This window comes from Argopecten irradians, chromosome 10, assembly GCF_041381155.1.
Source record: "Argopecten irradians isolate NY chromosome 10, Ai_NY, whole genome shotgun sequence".
In the NCBI taxonomy this organism is placed as follows: Eukaryota; Metazoa; Mollusca; class Bivalvia; order Pectinida; family Pectinidae; genus Argopecten; species Argopecten irradians.
In genome coordinates this window covers 38,513,971-38,536,901 of record NC_091143.1, presented here as the reverse complement: position 1 = coordinate 38,536,901, position 22,931 = coordinate 38,513,971, and the positions used below count along the sequence as shown (strand labels likewise).

Genomic DNA, 22,931 nt, shown 5'->3' with positions numbered 1-22,931 from the left:
TTTTTATAATTACTTAATGATATATAAATGTGATTTGGATGGTTTAAAATAATGGAGAAATAATGTTATCATGATGTTTCAAATGAAAGGGACAAAAGATCTATGAATAATTATAACATTTTATTATGACAGGAACAAATTATGTACATTGTAGAAAGTGTCAGGATTTTCCAAAGTATATCACCAACAAAACAACAATTGCTATTACAACAAGAAAGACAAGGAACGCAAAAATCAAGCGAATCAGTCTACTGCGTCGTTGCGCAGCAATGGTTCGTTTGATAAGTTCGTCGTAATGTTGCTTTTCTTCCACTCCGATACTTTCAATGTCACCGGCCTCATTCTGAAATGACAAATTAACAACAATCAGACTGACAGCCTATTCTGACAATAAAGTAACATAATTGTACCATAGATCTGTCAAATTAAGGCTTGCCAAGTAAATACACACTATAAAATTGTTATCTATTATGAACAAAAGGCCCCTATGGCATTAACGGTGACCTTAGGTCTGATTCAGAATACATCCATCACTCACCACATGTAGCTGTATATAGTGTAAGAAATGGCTCAAATACTGTATTCAAGATATACAATTTTGGCAAAATAATGAAAGAATAACTTTAGAAAATGAGCCCCAGAGGGCCTATATCCCTCACCTGCAGATAATCTAATAAATTCAAAAACATTTATTTAATATAGAATCTGACAGAACAATATCATGTACAATTTACATATATTGGGATTAAAAATTTTGTAAGATTAGTTGTCCGTCCAATTAAAACAATTTTTAATAGCAAATGAAGATGGAATACATATGACAATTGTCAATTTAGAATTTCATGAAAAGGTGAATTTTATTTATTATTTATTTATTTTGGGTTTGTTAGTTTAATGTCCTATTAACAACCAGGGTCATGTAAGGACATGCCAGGTATGTTTGTGGAGGAAAGTCGGAGGACCTGGAGAAAAACCACCGACCAGCGGTCAGTACCTGGCAACTGCCCCATGTGGGATTCAAACTCACGACCCAGAGGTGGAGGGCTTGTGACCACTTGGCCACCATGGCCCCAATATACATATGATGTAAGATTTATATACATGTACTGTATAGTATTATGGCTGTAATAGATTTTAACTGCAAAACATTAAACTTCTTCAAGCAGTCAGTACCTGGCAACTGCCCCACGTGAGATTCGAACTCGTGACCCAGAGGGGGAGGAGGTCTTGTGCTAATATGTCGAGACATCTTAACCACTCGGCCACCGCGGCCCCTAATTTTCATGAAAAGTTGTTTATATAGCTATATACTGGTTAAAACTAACTTTTATTTGGCTCGGCCTATCTGCAGGCCACTGAGGGTTAAGTCAAACTAATCCTATCATATTCAATCCAACCCAATATGTTAAATGCAAAACAAGAGACCCAGAGGCCTGTATCACTCACCTGGTTTGTAATGCCAAGTGATGTTCTGAATACGGGTTCATTGTTTCTTTTCTGAAGGAATTTAAATGTTTACCTCCAATTTTACTATTGGGTCCCACTCATTCTGCTCTATGGGGGTCAGAGCCAAAATTTAAACAAATTCTGTTCCCCTTTCCCAGAGGATGTTTGTGGCCAAATTTGGTTACAATCCATGCAGAACTCTATGACTAATAGAAATTTATAGGATTTAGCTCTAGTTCCCCTATTAGGCCCTGCCCCTGGGGGGGTCAGAGCCAAAATTTATAAAACTCCATTCCCCTTCCCCCATGGATGTTTCTGGCCAAATTTGGTTACAATCCATGCAGAACACTATGAATAGTAGCAATTTAAAGAATTTACCTCTATTTCCCCTATTGGGCCCTGCCCCTGAGGGATCAGAGCCAAAATTTATACTAACTCCTTTCCATTCCATTTCCCCCAAGAATGTTTTTGGCCAAATTTGGTTACAGTCCATGCAGAACTCTATTACAAGTAGCGATTTAAAGATTTATCTCTATTTTCCCTATTGGGCCCCGCCCCTCCTGGCCCTGGGGGGTCAGAGCCAAAATTTATACAAACTCCATTCCCCAAAGAATGTTTCTGGCCAAATTTGGTTACAGTCCATGCAGAACTCTATGACAAGTAGCGATTATTTTCCGATTTAAAGGATTTTCCTCTATAACTCCCCTTTTTGGCCAGGTGAGCTAAAAATGAGCAACATCCATTCTTAACTTTTAAAGAAGAAGACATTGATAGTAATTTGACTGAATGGACCCTTTTTGAGCCTTAATCAGAAATGAGTTAAATTACCTGGGCCAATTTACTTTGAGCAAGCTTTTCATCATCAGTCAGGCCTTTTCCAGTGACGTCCAGAAACATGAAGTTTGGCTTAGCAAGGGAAAAATCACTGTTGAATTTTCCTTTGTGGATTTCTCGTAGGGTAATCAATTTTGTGTCTCGTCGGTACTTGTTTGGTCGTCCATCATTGAACACAGTGTCATCTGAAAACTTAACACTCTTGTGCTCGCAATGTTCACCGGTACCTTCAGTTTCATCAACCGAAATCCCAGTCACAAGAATAGGTTTAATTAGCTTAGGACATTCAACACTTTCACAATTCTGAATATCCTGGGAGTTTTTGCTTTCTTTCTGATCTGACTGTAGTTGACTTGTGTTGTCCTGTGTGCACCCACTGGAATCATCACTACCTCTCGTAACACATGAACTTATTTCATGCACTTTGCTGTCATTATGACTGCAGCTGTCAGTCTTAATTTTCTCACTCGGACTAAAGTTACATTCCTGTGGGTCCGTATTGAAATTTGGATCTCCTTTATTGAAAACATATTCTTTTTCGAATGTGTTGTGGTTGATGTCCCCATTCATGTCATCTCTTATTGGCAAGGACGACTCACCACTGTTGTCATGGTTACACAAATCGGAACCTGTCACCTCCGCCTCTGTCAAGGCTATATTATCAAGGTCAGGCCAATCTGATATAATGTCACCGTTGATAGTTTTATCATGAGAAAACTGTAAGTTATCTTCTTCATAGTCTGGCACATCTTCCACAAACCCGGGATTTTTGTGTCCATTCTCTAGGACAACGTCACCAACCAACATAATGCCATTGGTTACTTTCAAACTCTCTCGTTCTGATGATGGAGAACTTTCATTTTCTGGAAACATTTTATGATTGCTGACCATTGCTGAATCTATACTTTCAGTGTAGCTGGTTTCTATGTTAGATATTATAGTAATATCTGATTCACCATCTGTGTCGACATTAATTTTGTTCAACTTCTCATTATCAAATATAGGATTTACTCTCACATCTGTAGTCCGTTTCCCAGATATGTGGCCGCCAAAAATTGCCTAAAAAAAGAAATATTAATCAATGATCAGAGCAAAATCTCAATGTAAGCTAAAATTAATAGATACATCTAACACACCACACCCCTACCTACACCTAACACACCACCCCTACCCACACCTAACACACCACCCCAACCCTAACACCTAACAAACACCACCACCCCTACCTACACCTAACCTACACCACACGGCCCTACCTACACCTAACACACACCACCACCCCCTACCTACACCTAACTCACCACCTCTACCTACACCTAACACACCACCCATACCTACATCCTAACACACCACCACCCCTACCTACACCTAACACACCACACCCCTACCTACACCTAACACACCACCCCTACCTACACCTAACACACCACCCCCACCTACACCTAACACACACCCCTACCACACCTACCTACACTCACACCACACCTACCTACACCTAACACACCACCACCACCCTACCTACACCTAACACACACCACCCCTACCTACACCTAACACCCACCACACCAACACACCACCCCTACCTACACCTAACACCACCACCCACCCTACCTACACCTAACACACCACCACCCCTACCTACACCTAACACCCACACCCCTACCTACCCTAACACACACCACCACCCTACCACACACCTAACACACCACCCCCCTACCTACACCTAACACACCACCACCCCTACCTACACCTAACACACCACCACCCCTACCTACACCTAACACACCACCCCCCCTACCTACACCTAACACACCACCCCCTACCTACACCTAACACACCACCACCCCTAACACACCTACCACCACCCCTACCTACACCTAACACACCACCACCCCTACCTACACCTAACACACCACCCCTACCTACACCTAACACACCACCACCCCTACCTACACCTAACACACCACCACCCCTACCTACACCTAACACACCACCACCCCTACCTACACCTAACACACCACCCCCTACCTACACCTAACACACCACCCCCTACCTACACCCTACTACACACACACCACACCCCTACCTACACCTAACACACCACCACCCCTACCTACACCTAACACACACACCACCCCTACCTACACCTAACACACCACCACCCCTACCTACACCTAACACACCACCACCACCCCTACCTACACCTAACACACCACCAACCCTACCTACACCTAACACACCACCACCCCTACCTACACCTAACACACCACCACCCCACACCTAACACAACACACCACCCTACCTACACCTAACACACACCACCACCCCTACCTACACCTAACACACCACCACCCCTACCTACACCTAACACACCACCACCCCTACCTACACACACTAACACACCACCCTACCTACACCTAACACACCACCACTACCTACACCTAACACACCACCACCCCTACCTACACCTAACACACCACCACCCCTACCTACACCTAACACACCACCACCCCTACCTACACCTAACACACCACCCCCCTACCTACACCTAACACACCACCCACTACCTACACCTAACACACCACACCCTACCCTACACCTAACACACCACCCCTACCTACACCAACACACCACCACCCCTACCTACACCTAACACACCACCCCTACCTACACAACACACACCCACCCCTACCTACACCTAAAACACACCAAACCTACCTACACCTAACACACCACCACCCCTACCTACACCCTAACACACCACCACCCTACCTACACCTAACACACACCACCCCTACCTACACCTAACACACCACCACTCCTACCTACCCTAACACACCACCCCTACCTACACCTAACACACCACCACCCCTACCTACACCTAACACACCACCACCCCTACCTACACCTAACACACCACCCCTACCTACACCTAACACACCACCACCCCTACCTACACCTAACACACCACCACCTACCTACACCTACACACTAACCACCACCCCAACCTACACCTAACACACCACCACCTACCTACACCTAACACACCACCACCCCTACCTACACCTAACACACCACCACCACCCCTACCTACACCTAACCTAACACACCACCCCTACCTACACCTAACACACCACCCCTACCTACACCTAACACACCACCACCCCTACCTACACCTAACACACCACCCTACCTACACCTAACACACACCACCCCCTACCACACCTAACACACCACCACCTACCTACACCTAACACACCACCACCCCTACCTACACCTAACACACCACCACCCCTACCTACACCTAACACACCACCACCCCTACCTACACCTAACACACCACCACCCCTACCTACACCTAACACACCCACCACCCCTACCTACACCTAACACACCACCACCTACCTACACCTAACACACCACCACACCTACCTACACCTAACACACCACCCTATCTACACCTAACACACCACCACCCTACCTACACCTAACACACCACCCCTACCTACACCTAACACACACACCACCCTACCTACACCTAACACTACACACCACCACCACCCCTACCTACACCTAACACACCACCACCTCTACCTACACCTAACACACCACCACCCCTACCTACACCTAACACACCACCACCCCTACCTACACCTAACACACCACCACCCCTACCTACACCTAACACACCACCACCCCACCTACCACACCTAACACACCACCACCCCTACCTACACCTAACACACCACCCCCCTACCTACACCTAACACACCACCACCCCTACCTACACCTAACACACCACCACCCCTACCTACACCTAACACACCACCACCCATACCTACACCTAACACACCACCACCCTACCTACACCTAACACACCACCACCCCTACCTACACCTAACACACCACCCCTACCTACACCTAACACACCACCACCCCTACCTACACCTAACACACCACCACCCCTACCTACCCTAACACACCACCACCCCTACCTACACCTAACACACCACCACCTACCTACACCTAACACACCACCACCCCCTACCTACACCTAACACACCACCACCCCTACCTACACCTAACACACCACCCCTACCTACACCTAACACACCACCACCTACCTACACCTAACCACACCACCACCTACTACACCTAACACACCACCCCTACCTACACCTAACACACCACCCCTACCTACACCTAACACACCACCACCCTACCTACAACCTAACACACCACCACCCCTACCTACACCTAACACACCACCACCCCTACCTACACCTAACACACCACCACACCTACCTACACCTAACACACCACCCCCTACCTACACCTAACACACACCACCCCTACCTACACCTAACACACCACCACCCTACCTACACCTAACACACCACCCCTACCTACACCTAACACACCACCACCCCTACCTACACCTAACACACCACCCCTACCTACACCTAACACACCACCCCCTACCTACACCTAACACACCACCCCTACCTACACCTAACACACCACCCCTACCTACACCTAACACACCACCTCTACCTACACCTAACACACCACCCCCATACCTACACCTAACACACCACCCCTACCTACACCTAACACACACCACCCCTACCTACACCTAACACCACCACCCCTACCTACACCTAACACACCACCACCCCTACCTACACCTAACACACCACCCCCCCTACCTACACCTAACACACCACCACCCCTACCTACACCTAACACACCACCACCCCTACCTACACCTAACACACCACCACCCCTACCTACACCTAACACACCACCACCCTACCTACACCAAACACACCACCACCCCTACCTTCACCTAACACACCACCACCCCTACCTACACCTAACACACCACCACCCCTACCTACACCTAACACACCACCACCCTACCTACACCTAACACACACCACCCCTACCTACACCTACACCCCCACCCCTACCTACACCTAACACACACCACCACCCCTACCTACACCTAACACACCACCACCCCCTTACCTACACCTAACACACCACCACTCCTACACCTACACACCACCACACCTAACACACCACCCCTACCTACACCTAACACACCACCCCCTACCTACACCTAACACACCACCACCCCTACCTACACCTAACACACCACCCCAACCCCTACCTACCCACCACCACACCACCACCCCACCTACACCTAACATACCACTCACCCCTACCTACACCTAACACCCCACCACCCCTACCACCATCAACCACTCCACCCCAACCTTACACCCACACACCACCACCCTACCCACACCTAACACACCCCACCTACCCCTACCTACCACCCAACACCCCCCACCACCCCCAACCAACCCTAACACACCACCCCTACCTACCCAACCATACCCACCACCCCTACACTACACTCTAACGCACCACCACCTACCCCACCAACACACTAACCCACCACCCACCCACCCCAACACCACCACCCCTACCTACCCCTAACACACCACCACCCCTACCTTACACTACACTCCACCACCCCTACCTACACCACCACCCCACCACCCCTACTACACCTAACACACCACCACCACCCCTACCTACACCCAACACACCACCCCCCTACCTACACCTAACCCACACCAACCCCTACCTACACCCTATACACCCCCCCCCCCCACCCCCCCCACACCACCCCCACCCACCCACACACCAACACCCCCACCCCACACCCCAACCCCCCCCCACCCCCCCAACCACCAACACACCCACCACCACCCCCCCCACACCTAACACCCCCCCCCCCCACCACCCCCCCCCCCACCCCCCCCCCCCCCCCCCCCCACCCACCCCCACCTACACCCCCCCACCCCCACCCCCCCCAACCCCCCACCCCCCCCCACCCCCACCCCCACACACACACCAACACCCCACCACCCCACACCCCACCACCCCCACCACACCACACCCCACACACCCCCCACAACACAAACACCCCCCACCACCCCCCCCCACACCCCCCCCCAACCCCACCACCACCCACCACACCAACCCCCCAACCCACACACACACCCCAAACCCCAAAACCCCACCCCCCACCCCACCCACCCCACCCACCCACCACACCCCCCCCCCAAAACACCACCCCACCCCCCACCCAACACACCACCACCCCACCACCAACCCCCACCCCAACACACCCCCACCCACCCCCCCCCCACACACCCCCCCCCCCCACCCCACCCCCCACCCCCCCCACCCCCACCACCCCCACCACCCCCCCCCCCCCCCCCCACCCCACACCCCCAACCCCACAACCACACACCACAACCCACCCCAACACCCCCCCCCAACCCCCACCACACACACCAACACCCCAACAACAACCCAACCCACCCCCCACCCCACCCCCCCCCCCAACCCCCACACCCCCACCCCCCACCCCCCCACCCCCACCCCCCCCACCCACAACCCACCACACCCACCCCACACAACACACCACCACCCCACACACCACCACCACACCCACCCCCCCCCACACCCCCCCCCCCCCAATAACACACACCACCACCCACCCCCCCCCCCCCCCACCCCCACACACACCCCCCACCCCCCCCCCCCCCCCCCCCCCCACCCACCCCACCACACCCCCACCCCACACCAACCACCCCCCCCCACCCCCCCCAACACCCCCCCCCACCCCCCCCCACCCACCACCCACCCCCCCACACCACCACCCCCCCCCCCCCCCCACCACCCCCCCCCCCCACCCCCCCCACCCCCCCCCCCCTACCCCCCCCCCCCCACCCCCCACCCACCACCCCCACCCCCCACCCCCCCACCCCCACCCCCCCCCCACCACCCCCCCCCACCACACCCCCCCCCCCACCCCCCCAACCCACCACCCACCCCCAACCCCCCCCCCCCCCCACCCCCCCCCCACCCCCCACCCCCCCCCCACCCACCCCCCCCCCCCCCCCACCCCCCCCACCCCACCCCACCCCCCCCCCCACCCCCCCCCCCCCACCACCCACACCACCACCCCACAACACCCCCCCACACCCCCCCCCACCCCCCCCCACCCCCCACCCCCACCACCCCCACCCCCACACCCCCCACCCCCCCCCACCCACACCAACCCACCACCCAACACACCACACCCCCCCACACCCCCACCCACCCCCCCAACACCACCACCCACCCACCCCCCCCCCAACCCCCCACCCACACCCCACCACACCACCCCCCCCACACCCCCCCCCACACACCCCCCCACACCCACCACCCACCCACCCCCCCACCCCCCCCCCACACCCCCACCCCCACCCCAACCCCCACCACCCCCCACCACCCCCCCCCCCAACCACCCCCCCCCACCCCACCACACACACCCCCCCCACCCACCACACCCACCCCCCCACACCACACCCCCCCCACCACACCCCCCACCCACCCCCCCCCCACCCCCACCCACCCCCACCACCCACACCCCCACACCCCCCCCCCCCCCCCCCCAACACACCCCACCCCCCCCCCACCCAAACCCACACCACCACCCCACCCACCCCACCACCACACCCCCCCCCCCCCCACCCACCCCACCCAACCCCCCCCCCCCCACCCACCACCACCCCCCCCCCCCCCCCCCCCACCCAACCCCCACCCCACCCCCCACCCCCCCCCCCCCACCACCCACCCCCCCACCCCCACCCCCCCCCCCACACCCCCCCCCACCCCCCACCCCCACCACCCCCCACCCCCCCACCCCCCCACCCCACCCCCACCACACCCCCCCCCCCACACCAAACCCACCCCCCACCCCACCCCCCCCACACCCCCACCCCCCACACCCCACCCCCCCCCCCCCCCCCCCCCCCCCCCCCACCACCCCCACCCCCAACCCCCACCCCCACCCCCCCCCACCCCCCACCCCCCCCCCCCCCCCACCACCCACCCCACCCCCCCAACCACCACCCCCACCCCACCACCCCACCCCAACACCCCCCCCCCACCCCACCACACACCCACCACCTACCCCCACCCACCAACCCCCCCCCCCCCCCCCCCCACCCACACACCACCCACCCCCCCCCCCCACCACCCCCCCCCCCCCACCACCCCCCCCCCCCCACCCCACAACACACCCCCCCACCCCCACCCCCCCACACCCACCCCCACACAACACAACACCCCCCCCCCCCCCCACCCCCCCCACCCACCCCCACCCCACCCCAAACCACCCCCCCCCCCCCCCCCCACCCACCCACCCCACCCACACCACCCCCACCCCACCCCCCCCCCCCCACCACCACCACCACCCCACCCCACACCCCACCCCCCCCACACCCCCCACCACCACCCCCCACCCACCCCCCCAACCCCCCACCACCCACCACACCCCCCACCCACCCCCCACCCCCACCACACCAACCCCCCCCACACACCCCCACCCCACCCCCCCCCCCACCACCCCCCCCACCCCCCCACCACACAACACCCACCCCCCCACACCCCCCCCCCCTAACCACCACCCCCCCCCCCCCCCCACCCCACACCCCCACCCCACCCCCCACCACACCACACCACCACCCCCCCCCCCCCCCCCCCCACCACCACCCACCCCCCCCACACCCCACCCCCCCCACCCCCACCCCCCCACCCACCCCCACCCCCCCCCCCCCCCCCACCACCCCCCCCCCACCCACCCACACACACCCCCCCCACCCCACACCACCAACCCCACCACCCACCCCCCACCCCCCCCCCACCACCCCCCACCCCACCCCACCCCCCACCCCCCCACCAACACCCCCACCACCACCCCACCCCCACACCCCCCCACACACCCCCCCACCACCCCACCCCACCACACACCCCCCCCCCACCCCCCCCCACCAACACCCACCCCCCCCCACCCCACCCACCCCCCCACCACCCCCCCCCCCCCACACCCCCCCACCCCCACCACAACCACCCCCCCCACCCCCCACCACCCCCCCACACCCCACCCACCCACCCCCCCCCCACCTAACCCCCACCACCCCCCCAACCACCACCCCCCCCAACCCCCCACCCCCCCCCCCACCCCCACCACCACACCCCACCCCCCCCACACCCCCCCCCCCACCACCCCCCCCAACCCACCACACCACAACCCCCCCCCCCACCCCACCCCCAACCCACCCCACCCAACACACCACCCCCACCACCACCTAACACACCACCCCCACCCCACCCCCACCCACCCAACCCCCCCCCCCCCACACCCCACCCCACACCCACACCCACCCACCCCCACCCCACCACCCACACACCCCCCCCCCACCCCCACCCCACCCCCCACCCCCCCCCCACCCACCCCCACCCCCCCCACCACCCCCCCCACCCCCCCCCCCCCCCCCACCCACCCCACCACCACCACCAAACCCCCACCCCCACCCCCCCCCCACACCCACCCAACCACACCCCACCACCCAACCCCCACCCCACCACCACCCACCCCCACCAACCACCCCCCCCCCAACACCCCCCCCACCACACCCACCCCCACACCCCCCCCCCCCACCACCCCCACCCCCCCCCCCCCCCCCCCACACCACCACCCCCACCACCACACCCCACCACCACACCCCACCCACCACACCCCCCCCCACCCCACACACCACCACCCCCCCCCCACCCACACCACCCCCCCCCCCACCCACCCCCCCCCCACACCCCCCCCCCCCACCCCCACCCCACCCACCCCCACCACCCCCCAACCCCCCCACCCCCCCCACCACCCCCCACCCCCACCCCCCCACCCACACCCCCCCACCACCCCCCACCCACACACCACCAACACCCCCCACCCCCACCCACCCACCCAACCACCCACACCCACCAACCCCCCACCCACCCACACCCCCCCACCCCCCACCCCCCACCACCCCCCCCCCCACCCCCACCACCCCCCCACCACACCCACCACCCCCCCCACACCCCACCACCCAACCACCCCCCCCCCCCCCCAACCACCACACCACCACCCCCCCACACACACCCACCCCCACCACCCCCCACCCCCCACACCCCACCACCACCCCCACCCCACCACCACCCCCACCCCACCCCCCCCCCCCACAACACACCACCCCCACCCACCACCCCCAACACCCCCCAACCCACCCCCCACCAACCCCCCCCCCCAACCAACCCCCCCCCCCCCCCCCACACACAACCCCCCCAACCCCCCCCACCCCCCACCCCCACCCACACCCCCCCCCCCCACAACCCCACCCCCCCCCCCCACACCACCACCCACCCCACCACCCCACCCCACCACCCCCCCCCCACCCCCCCACCACACCCCCCCCCCCCCCCACCCCACCACCCACCCCACCCCCCCACCACCCCCACCACACACCACACCCCTACCCCCCCACCACACACCCCACCCACCACCACCTACACACCCCACCCACCTACACAACACACCACACACCCCCACCACCACCACACCACCTACCCACCACACACCACCCACACCCACCACAACCACACCCCACACCACACCCCCCCTACACCCCCCACCACCACCCCTACACCTAACCCCACACACACCACCCCTACACACACCTGATATGATATTGAAACTCCCAAAGTATGACCATCTCCCAATAAACTTCCATATATTATTTTTCTTATCATTACATCTGGAAAATATTTTTGTAATACCTTTACTGGTATAGATCAGCAGGTACACGCTGGAAGGGTTTGGATTTTTATTAGCTTAACAGCCTTTTAACAGCCAGAGAGGAAAGCCAGAGTACCCAGAGAAAAACCACTGAGTAGTGGCCAGTACCTGGCAACTGCCCCACATGGGATTTGAACTTGTGACCTAGAGGTGTAGGGCGTGTGGTAGTATGTTAAGACATCTTAACCACTCAGCCACTGCGAAACTGAAGCTGAAAATCAAGACCTCCACTGATTGGTATCATATTAAAGCTCCCAAAGTATTTACAACTCTTCCAATAAAGTTTTTATTTTGTTTCTGATAACTTCATCCTACTGGTTAATTGATCACAATGTTTTATATAAAGTGCATCATCACATAACTGGCACGTCCAGCCATGTCATATGGCTATGTCAAATATCGTAAGACACATGTGTACATGAAATATCACTACTGATGTGATGTCACAAGTGATAATGACGTCATGATCAAAATATGACGTCACATGATTGTATCGGTGAACTGGAACGTCAAATCTGAGCCTGAATTTGTCAGTCTTGTAAAGAAACAAAATTGAAATTTTTGTCCATATTTCCAAAAATAAGTTGTGATAAATAGAATCTTACACTCATGGCTACGTAATATGAGATTGATTAAGCTCGTTAAATAATTTGATATGACACTCGCTTAAAGGCTCATGGCGTATCAAATTATTGAACAGGTTTGATAAATTTCATATTACATAGCCACTCATGTAAGATCCTCCATTTATCATTAATTGATACAGGAATACAACTGATCTGAAAGAATAAAGCATACCCTGGCTAGGGGAAGAAACGGTCTACCAATGTATAAGACGTTTGTAAGCCATCGTTGGGTTTGATCGTGATGAACCACCAGACTGTGGAATAGGTTCCTCCAGCGAGTAAACATGGAGACACAGTGGCTCACAACTGAGTATTGGTCAGTCATCTGGTATCTCAGGTATGTCAGGAATGTCACAGTGTTATATAACTTACCTGTAGTTGAAAGCTGCCAGGTGTTTTTATAAGGCACCACTGTAACAGCATTCCATATCACAGGGACCTGGCACAAATTTCAAACCAACAGTATTTAGATATATATGGAGATATTGGTTAGAAATTTGTGCAAGGTCCCTGTGTTTCATATCAGCACTACAGAAGGTAACTTAGCATTGCCCATTAGCTTCTGTAATGTTGACCTATAAGAATTTTTTGTCAAGGAAATTTTTTTCAGTTAACGATTGAAGATCTGCTTAACATATACAGTGTATACATATACAATGTTTACATATACAGTGTATACATATACAATGTATACATATACAATGTATACATATACAGTGTATACATATACAATGTATACATATACAGTATATACATATACAATGTATACATATACAGTGTATACATATGCAATGTATACATATACAATATATACAATGTATACATATACAATGTATACATATACAGTGTATACATAAACAATGTATACATATACAGTGTATACATATACAATATATACATATACAATGTATACATATACAGTGAATACATATACAATGTATGCATATACAATGTATTCAAATACAGTGTATACATATACAATGTATACATATACAATATATACATATACAATGTATACATATACAGTGAATACATATACAATATATACATATACAATATATACATATACAGTGTATACATATACAGTGTATACTACATATACAATGTATACATATACAGTGTATACATATACAATGTATACATATACAGTGTATTAATATACATATACAATGTATACATATACAGTGTATACATATACAGTGTATACATATACAGTGTATACATACAGTGTATACATATACAATATATACATATACAGTGTATACATATACAGTGTATGCATATACAATATATACATATACAGTGACTAAATATACAGTGTATACATATACAATATATACATATACAATATATACATATACAATGTATATATATACAATATATACATATACAATATATACATATACGGTGTATACATATACAATGTATACATATACAGTGTATACATATACATTGTATACATATACAATATATACATATACAGTGTATACATATACAATGAATACATATACAATGTATACATATACTATGTATACATATACAATGTATTACATATACAGTCTATACATATACAATATAAACATATACAGTGTATACATATACAATATATACATATATAATACATACATATACAGTGTATACATATACAGTGTATACATATACAATGTATACATATACAATGTATACATAAGTGTATACATATACAGTGTATACATATACAATATATACATATACAATACATACATATACAGTGTATACATATACAGTGTATACATATACAATGTATACATATACAATGTATACATATACAGTGTATACATATACAATGTATACATATACAGTGTTTACATATACAATATATACACATACAATGTATACATATACAATGTATACATATAATACAATGTATACATATACAATATATACATATACAATATATACATATACAATTTATACATATACAATATATACATATAAAATGTATACATATACAATATATATATATACAATATATATACATATACAATGTATACATATACAATATATACATATACAATGTATACATATAAAAATATATACATATACAGTGTATACATATACAATATTTACATAAACAATATATACATATACAGTGTATACATATACAGTGTATACATATACAATGTATTCATATACAGTGTAAACATACATATACAATGTATACATATACAATGTATTCATATACAGTGTATACATGTACATATGCAGTCAGGTTAAATACATGTAGTGTATATTCAGAAACATATATATACAGTTATGTTATAGATTAATGTACACGTATACATATATACACACATATACTATATTAAGAAATAAGATTATATACATTTTGTGTATACATTGTTACATAATAATTACACAGTTAATTAAAAAATAAGGTCACATAGATTTATCGTATACATAGAAAGCACAGGTGAGCTAAAAATGTATGTTAAATAGAGTTAAAAGATGTAGATTTGTGGTCCCGTACCCTTGATTTCTATCCACTGTGATTATACCATGACGGTGGTGATAAATGATAACGGATGACATTACTACAATGAGAAACCACATGTATAAGCCGATTACTCAGCCATCACTCATGGTTTTTCATACCTTACGGAAAAAATCTTACAGGTAACAATCAATTAAACGTTTTTCCTCCATTGTAGTTTCTTTCCCTTTTTACAGTAATGAACAAAGGTTTAGTCATTATAGCATTGATGAGAAATCTTGAAGTGTAGAAATTTTTTTAGATGAACACATTTACGTAAATACTACAAAACACGTCTTTAAACAGACTGTAGATTGATATAAGATGTAATTCCCAGTCCAGATCTTAAAAAGGCTCCAGGCACATATAGTTTTACACTCATCAATAGATACTTTACCTTATAATGCCGCCAGGGAAAGCCAAGTTTTCGACGTTCTCCGAGGAACGAGTTAAAGATAGACATGTTTGAGTCCCAATATCTGTTTGAAATGTACAAAGTCACTTAATCCTCAGACCTAATTTTCAATTAACCTGTCTACTCATTAAAATACACTATAAACAAACTTCATGAAATCGAATTTGTATGTCCATATCACTGAGAATGTGAGTTTTTTTCTAGAAGTTTCAAACTCAAATGTTTTACCAGATATAGTGTAACTTAGATCTATTCAGATTTCGACACTGATGATAAGCTTCATCGACAACACAAGCATCCAGATGACACAGCCTTATAGGTCATGTTTGTCTTCTTATCACTTTCTACAGCGCGCAGCCTAATATCATGAAACATGGCCATCAAGTCACCCATCACAGGGTCCCTAACTCACCCATCACAGGGTCACTCACTCACTCATCACAGGTTCACTCACTCACCAATCACAGGTTCACTCACTCACCAATCACAGGGTCACTCACTCACTCACTCATCACAGGTCACTCACTCACCCATCACAGGGTCACTTACTCATCCGTCACAGGGTCCCTCACTCACTCACCCATCACAGACACATAAAGTCACACATCGCAGGGTCACTCACTCACTCGCCCATCACAGGGTCACTCACTCACCCAGTACAGGGTCACTCACTCACCCATCACAGAGGCATAAAGTCACCAATCACAGAGTCACTCACTCACTCACCCATCAAAGGGTCACTCACTCACCCATCGCAGGACCACTCACTCACCCATCACAGGGTCACTCTCTCATCAATCACAGGGTCACTCACTCACCCATCACAGGGTCACTCACTCACCCATCTCAGGGTCATTCACTCACCCATCACAGGGTCACTCACTCACCCATCATAGGGTTACTCACCCATCACAGGGTCACCCACTCACCAATCACAAAGTCACTCACTCACCCATCACAGGGTCACTCATTCACCTATCACAGGGTCACTCACTCATCCAATCACAGGGTCACCCACTCACCCATCACATGGTCACTCATTCACCCATCACAAGGTCACTCACTCACAATCACAGGGTCACTCACTCACTCTCCCATCACAGGGTCACTCACTCACTAATCACAGGGTCACTCACTCACTCACCAATCACAGGGTCACTCACTCACCCATCACAGGGTCACTTACTTACCCGTCACAGGGTCCCTCACTCACTCACCCATCACAGACGCATAAAGTCACACATCGCAGGGTCACTCACTCACTCGCCCATCACAGGGTCACTCACTCACCCATCACAGAGGCATAAAGTCACCAATCACAGAGTCACTCACTCACCCATCACAGGGTCACTCACTCACCCATCACAGGGTCACTCACTCACTCCATCACAGGGTCACTCACTCACCAATCACAGAGTCACTCACTCACTCACCAATCACAGGGTCACTCACTCACCCATCACAGGTCACTCACTCACCCATCACAGGGTCACTTACTCATCCGTCACAGGTTCCCTCACTCACTCACCCATCACAGACACATATAAGTCACACATCGCAGGGTCACTCACTCACTCGCCATCACAGGGTCACTCACTCACCCAGTACAGGGTCACTCACTCACCCATCACAGAGGCATAATAAAGAGTCACCAATCACCATCAGGGTCACTCACTCACTCACCCATCACAGGGTCACTCACTCACCCATCACAGGGTCACTCACTCACCCATCACAGGGTCACTCACTCACCAATCACAGGGTCACTCACTCACCCATCACAGGGTCACTCACTCACCCATCACAGGGTCACTCACTCACCCATCACAGGGTCACTCACTCACCCATCACAGGGTCACTCACTCACCCATCACAGGGTCACTCACTCACCCATCACAGGGTCACTCTCACTCACCAATCACAGGGTCACTCACTCACCCATCACAGGGTCACTCACTCACCCATCACAGGGTCACTCACTCACCCATCACAAGGTCACTCACTCACCAATCACAGGGTCACTCACTCACTCACCCATCACAGGGTCACTCACTCACTAATCACAGGGTCACTCACTCACTCACCAATCACAGGGTCACTCACTCACCCATCACAGGGTCACTTGCTTACCCGTCACAGGGTCACTCACTCACCATCACAGACCATAAAGTCACACACGCAGGGTCACTCACTCACCCATCACAGAGGCATAAAGTCACCATCACAGAGTCACTCACTCACTCACTACCCATCAAAGGGTCACTCACTCACCCATCGCAGGTCACTCACTCACTCACTCACCATCACAGGGTCACTCACTCATCAATCACAGGACCACTCACTCACCCATCACAGGGTCACTCACTCACCATCACAGGGTCACTCACTCACCCATCATAGGGTCACTCACCCATCACAGGACCACTCTCCCATTCACCAATCAACAAAGTCACTCACTCACCCATCACAGGGTCACTCATTCACCCATCACAGGGTCACTCTCCCATTCACCCATCACAGGGTCACCCACTCACCCATCACATGGTCACTCATTCACCCATCACAAGGCCACTCACTCACCAATCACAGGGTCACTCACTCACTCACCCATCACAGGTCACTCACTCACTCACTAATCACAAGGGTCACTCACTCACTCACAATCACAGGGTCACTCACCAATCATAGGGTCACTCACTCACAATCACAGGTTCACTCACTCACTAATCACAGGGTCACTCACTCACTCACATCACAGGGTCACTCACCAATCACAGGGTCACTCACCTCACCAATCGCAGGTTCACTCAATCACCCATCACAGGACACTCTCATCCCATCACAGGGTCACTCACTCATCAATCACAGGGTCACTCACTCACCAATCACAGGGTCGCTCACTCATCCATCACAGGGTCACTCACTCACCCATCACAGGGTCACTCACTCATCACCCATCACAGGGTCACTCACTCAACATCACAGGGTCACCCACTCACCCATCACAGGGTCACTCATTCACCTATCACAGGGTCACTCACTCACCCATCACAGGGTCACTCACTCACCCATCACAGGGTCACTCATCACCCATCACAGGGTCACTCTCTCATCACATCACAGGGTCACTCACTCACCATCACAGGGTCACTCACCCATCACAGGGTCACTCATCTCACCATCATTCACAGGGTCACACTCAATCACCTATCACAGGGTCACTCACTCATCCATCACAGGGTCACTCACTCACCCATCACATGGTCACTATTCATCCATCACAGGGTCACTCACTCACCATCACTCACAGGGTCACAGGGTCACTCACTCACCCATCACAGGGTAACTCACTCACTCATCCATCACAGGGTCACTCACTCACCCATCACAGGGTCACTCACTCACCCATCACAGGGTCACTCACTCACCATCAAGCTTCACTCACACCATCACAGGGTCACTCACTCACTCACCCATCACAGGGTCACTCACTCACTCACCATCACAGGGTCACTCACTCACCCATCACAGGGTCACTTACTTCACCAATCACAGGTCACCACTCACTCACTCACCACTACTCAAAGACGCATAAAGTCACACATCGCAGGGTCACTCACTCACTCGCACATCACAGGGTCACTCACTCACCCAGCACAGAGGGTCCACTCACTCACCACTCACAGAGGTCACAAAGTCACCAGTCACCATCACACCAGAGTCACTCACTCATCACCCATCACAAGGGTCACTCACTCACCCATCACAGGGTCACTCACTCACCCATCACAGGGTCACTCACTCACTCAATCACAGGGTCACTCACTCACCCATCATAGGGTCACTCACCACTCCAATCACAGGGTCACTCACTCACTCACCAATCACACAGGGTCACCACTCACCCATCACAGAGTCACTCACTCACCCATCAACAGGTCACTTACCCATCATAGGGTCACTCACTCACCCATCACAGGGTCACTCACTCACCAATCACAAGGGTCACCCACTCACCCATCACAGGTCAGTCACTCCCACTCACCCATCACAAGGTCACTCACTCACCCATCACAGGGTCACTCACTCACCACATCACAGGGTCACTCACTCACTAATCACAGGGTCACTCACTACACTCACCAATCACAGGGTCACTCACTCACCCACCACAGGGTCACTCACTCACTCACCAATCACAGGGTCACCCACTCACCCATCTCAGAGTCACTCACTCACCAATCACAGTGTCACTTACCCCATCATAGGGTCACTCACTCACCATCACAGGTCACTCATCACCAATCACAGGGTCACTCACTCACCCATCACAGGGTCACTCCACTCACCCACACAGGTCACTCACCCATCACAGGGTCACCTCACTCACCCATCACAGGGTCACTCACTCACCCATCACAGGGTCACTCACTCACCCATCACAGGGTCACTCACTCACCCATCACAGGGTCACTCACTCACTCACCAATCACAGGGTCACTCACTCACTCACCCATCACAGGGTCACTCACTCACCCATCACAGGGTCACTCACTCCCCATCAGGGTCACTCACTCACCCATCTCAGGGTCACTCACTCACCCATCACAGGGTCACTCACTCACCCATCTCAGGGTCACTCACTCACCCTCACAGGGTCACCCACTCACCCATCACAGGGTCACTCACTCACCACCATCACAGGTCACTCATTCACTCACCAATCACAGGGTCACTCACTCACCCAATCACAGGGTCACTCACTCACCCATCACAGGGTCACTCACTCACCCATCACAGGGTCACTCACTCACCCATCACAGGGTCACTCACTCACCATCACAGGGTCACTCACTCACCATCACAGGGTCACTCACTCACCCATCACAGGGTCCACTCACTCACTCACCATCACAGGGTCACTCACTCATCACCATCACAGGGTCACTCACTCACCACATCACAGGGTCACTCACTCACCCATCACAGGGTCACTCACTCACCATCACAGGGTCACCTCACCAACCACAGGGTCACTCACTCACCCATCACAGGGTCACTCACTCACCCATCACAGGGTCACTCACTCACCCATCACAGGGTCACTCACTCACCCATCACAGGGTCACTCACTCACCCATCACAGGGTCACACTCACTCACCCATCACAGGGTCCTCACTCACCATCACAGGGTCACTCATCACCCATCACAGGACCACTCTCTCACTCACCAATCACAGGGTCACTCACTCATCACCAATCACAGGGTCACTCACTCACCCATCTCAGGGTAACTCACTCACCCATCTCAGGGTCACTCACTCACCCATCACCACTCACTCACACCATCACAGGGTCACTCACTCACCATCACAGGGTCACTCACTCACCATCATCACAGGGTCACTCACTCACCCATCACAGGGTCACTCACTCACCCATCACAGGGTCACTCACACACCCATCACAGGGTCACTCACTCACCCATCACAGGGTCACTCACTCACCCATCACAGGGTCACTCACTCACCCATCACAGGGTCACTCACTCACCCATCACAGGGTCACTCACTCACCCATCACAGGGTCACTCACTCACCCATCACAGGGTCACTCACTCACTCACCATCACAGGGTCACTCACTCACCCATCTCAGGTCACTCACTCACCCATCACAGGGTCACTCACTCACTCACCAATCACAGGGTCACTCACTCACTCACCAATCACAGGGTCACTCACTCACTCACCAATCACAGGGTCACTCACTCACCCATCACAGGGTCACTCACTCACCCATCACAGGGTCACTCACTCACCCATCACAGGGTCACTCACTCACCCATCACAGGGTCACTCACTCACCCATCTCAGGGTCACTCACTCACCCATCACAGGGTCACTCACTCACCCATCACAGGTCACTCACTCACCCATCATAAGGTCCCTAAATCACTTAGTCATTTGGATGACCTTTTCACAATATTTTTTGATCACTTACCAAAGTTGACTGATTTGGATAAGACATGGTCAATATGTATGAAAAGAATGAATTTACCTACTTGTATCAGTTACAGTAGCCCAATATACTATGTGGACATCATGACGTTAATAAATAGGATTCAGTTATCATCCACAACATTTATAGTGTGAAATAAGTAGGAAGCTTTAAAAATTACTCAAAGAATGATTATAAATAAATACAAACCTCGATATCTATATCTGATCCACGACGACAGCCACTGATCTGTTCCTCCGAGAGTTTAAACGACATCTTCATATTCGCAGCCGACGGGAGCCAGAGTGTTACACAAGTATCCAGGTAATCCTGCCCACCTGTACAGCAATACAATAG

The 22,931-nt window shown here is 52.3% G+C and overlaps 1 protein-coding gene across 4 annotated transcripts; it reads right to left on the bottom strand.

The window, feature by feature from the left end:
* Window positions 1-105: 105 nt before the first annotated feature.
* On the bottom strand, window positions 106-22,908 carry LOC138332827 (uncharacterized). Of its 4 annotated transcripts, XM_069280786.1 has the most exons (4): window positions 22,785-22,898; window positions 16,557-16,638; window positions 2,275-3,339; window positions 106-343 (listed from the first exon to the last, which is right to left on the bottom strand). In XM_069280786.1, the coding sequence occupies exons 2-4, from the start codon at window positions 16,620-16,622 to the stop codon at window positions 161-163; spliced, it is 1,314 nt and encodes a 437-aa protein (XP_069136887.1). In that variant the 5' UTR covers window positions 16,623-16,638; window positions 22,785-22,898; the 3' UTR covers window positions 106-160. The 4 variants fall into 4 exon arrangements, with proteins under 4 accessions (XP_069136887.1, XP_069136886.1, XP_069136888.1 ...); XM_069280785.1 differs by lacking the exon at window positions 16,557-16,638 and having other exon boundaries at window positions 22,785-22,908; XM_069280787.1 differs by lacking the exon at window positions 22,785-22,898 and having other exon boundaries at window positions 16,557-16,784.
* Window positions 22,909-22,931: the final 23 nt, after the last annotated feature.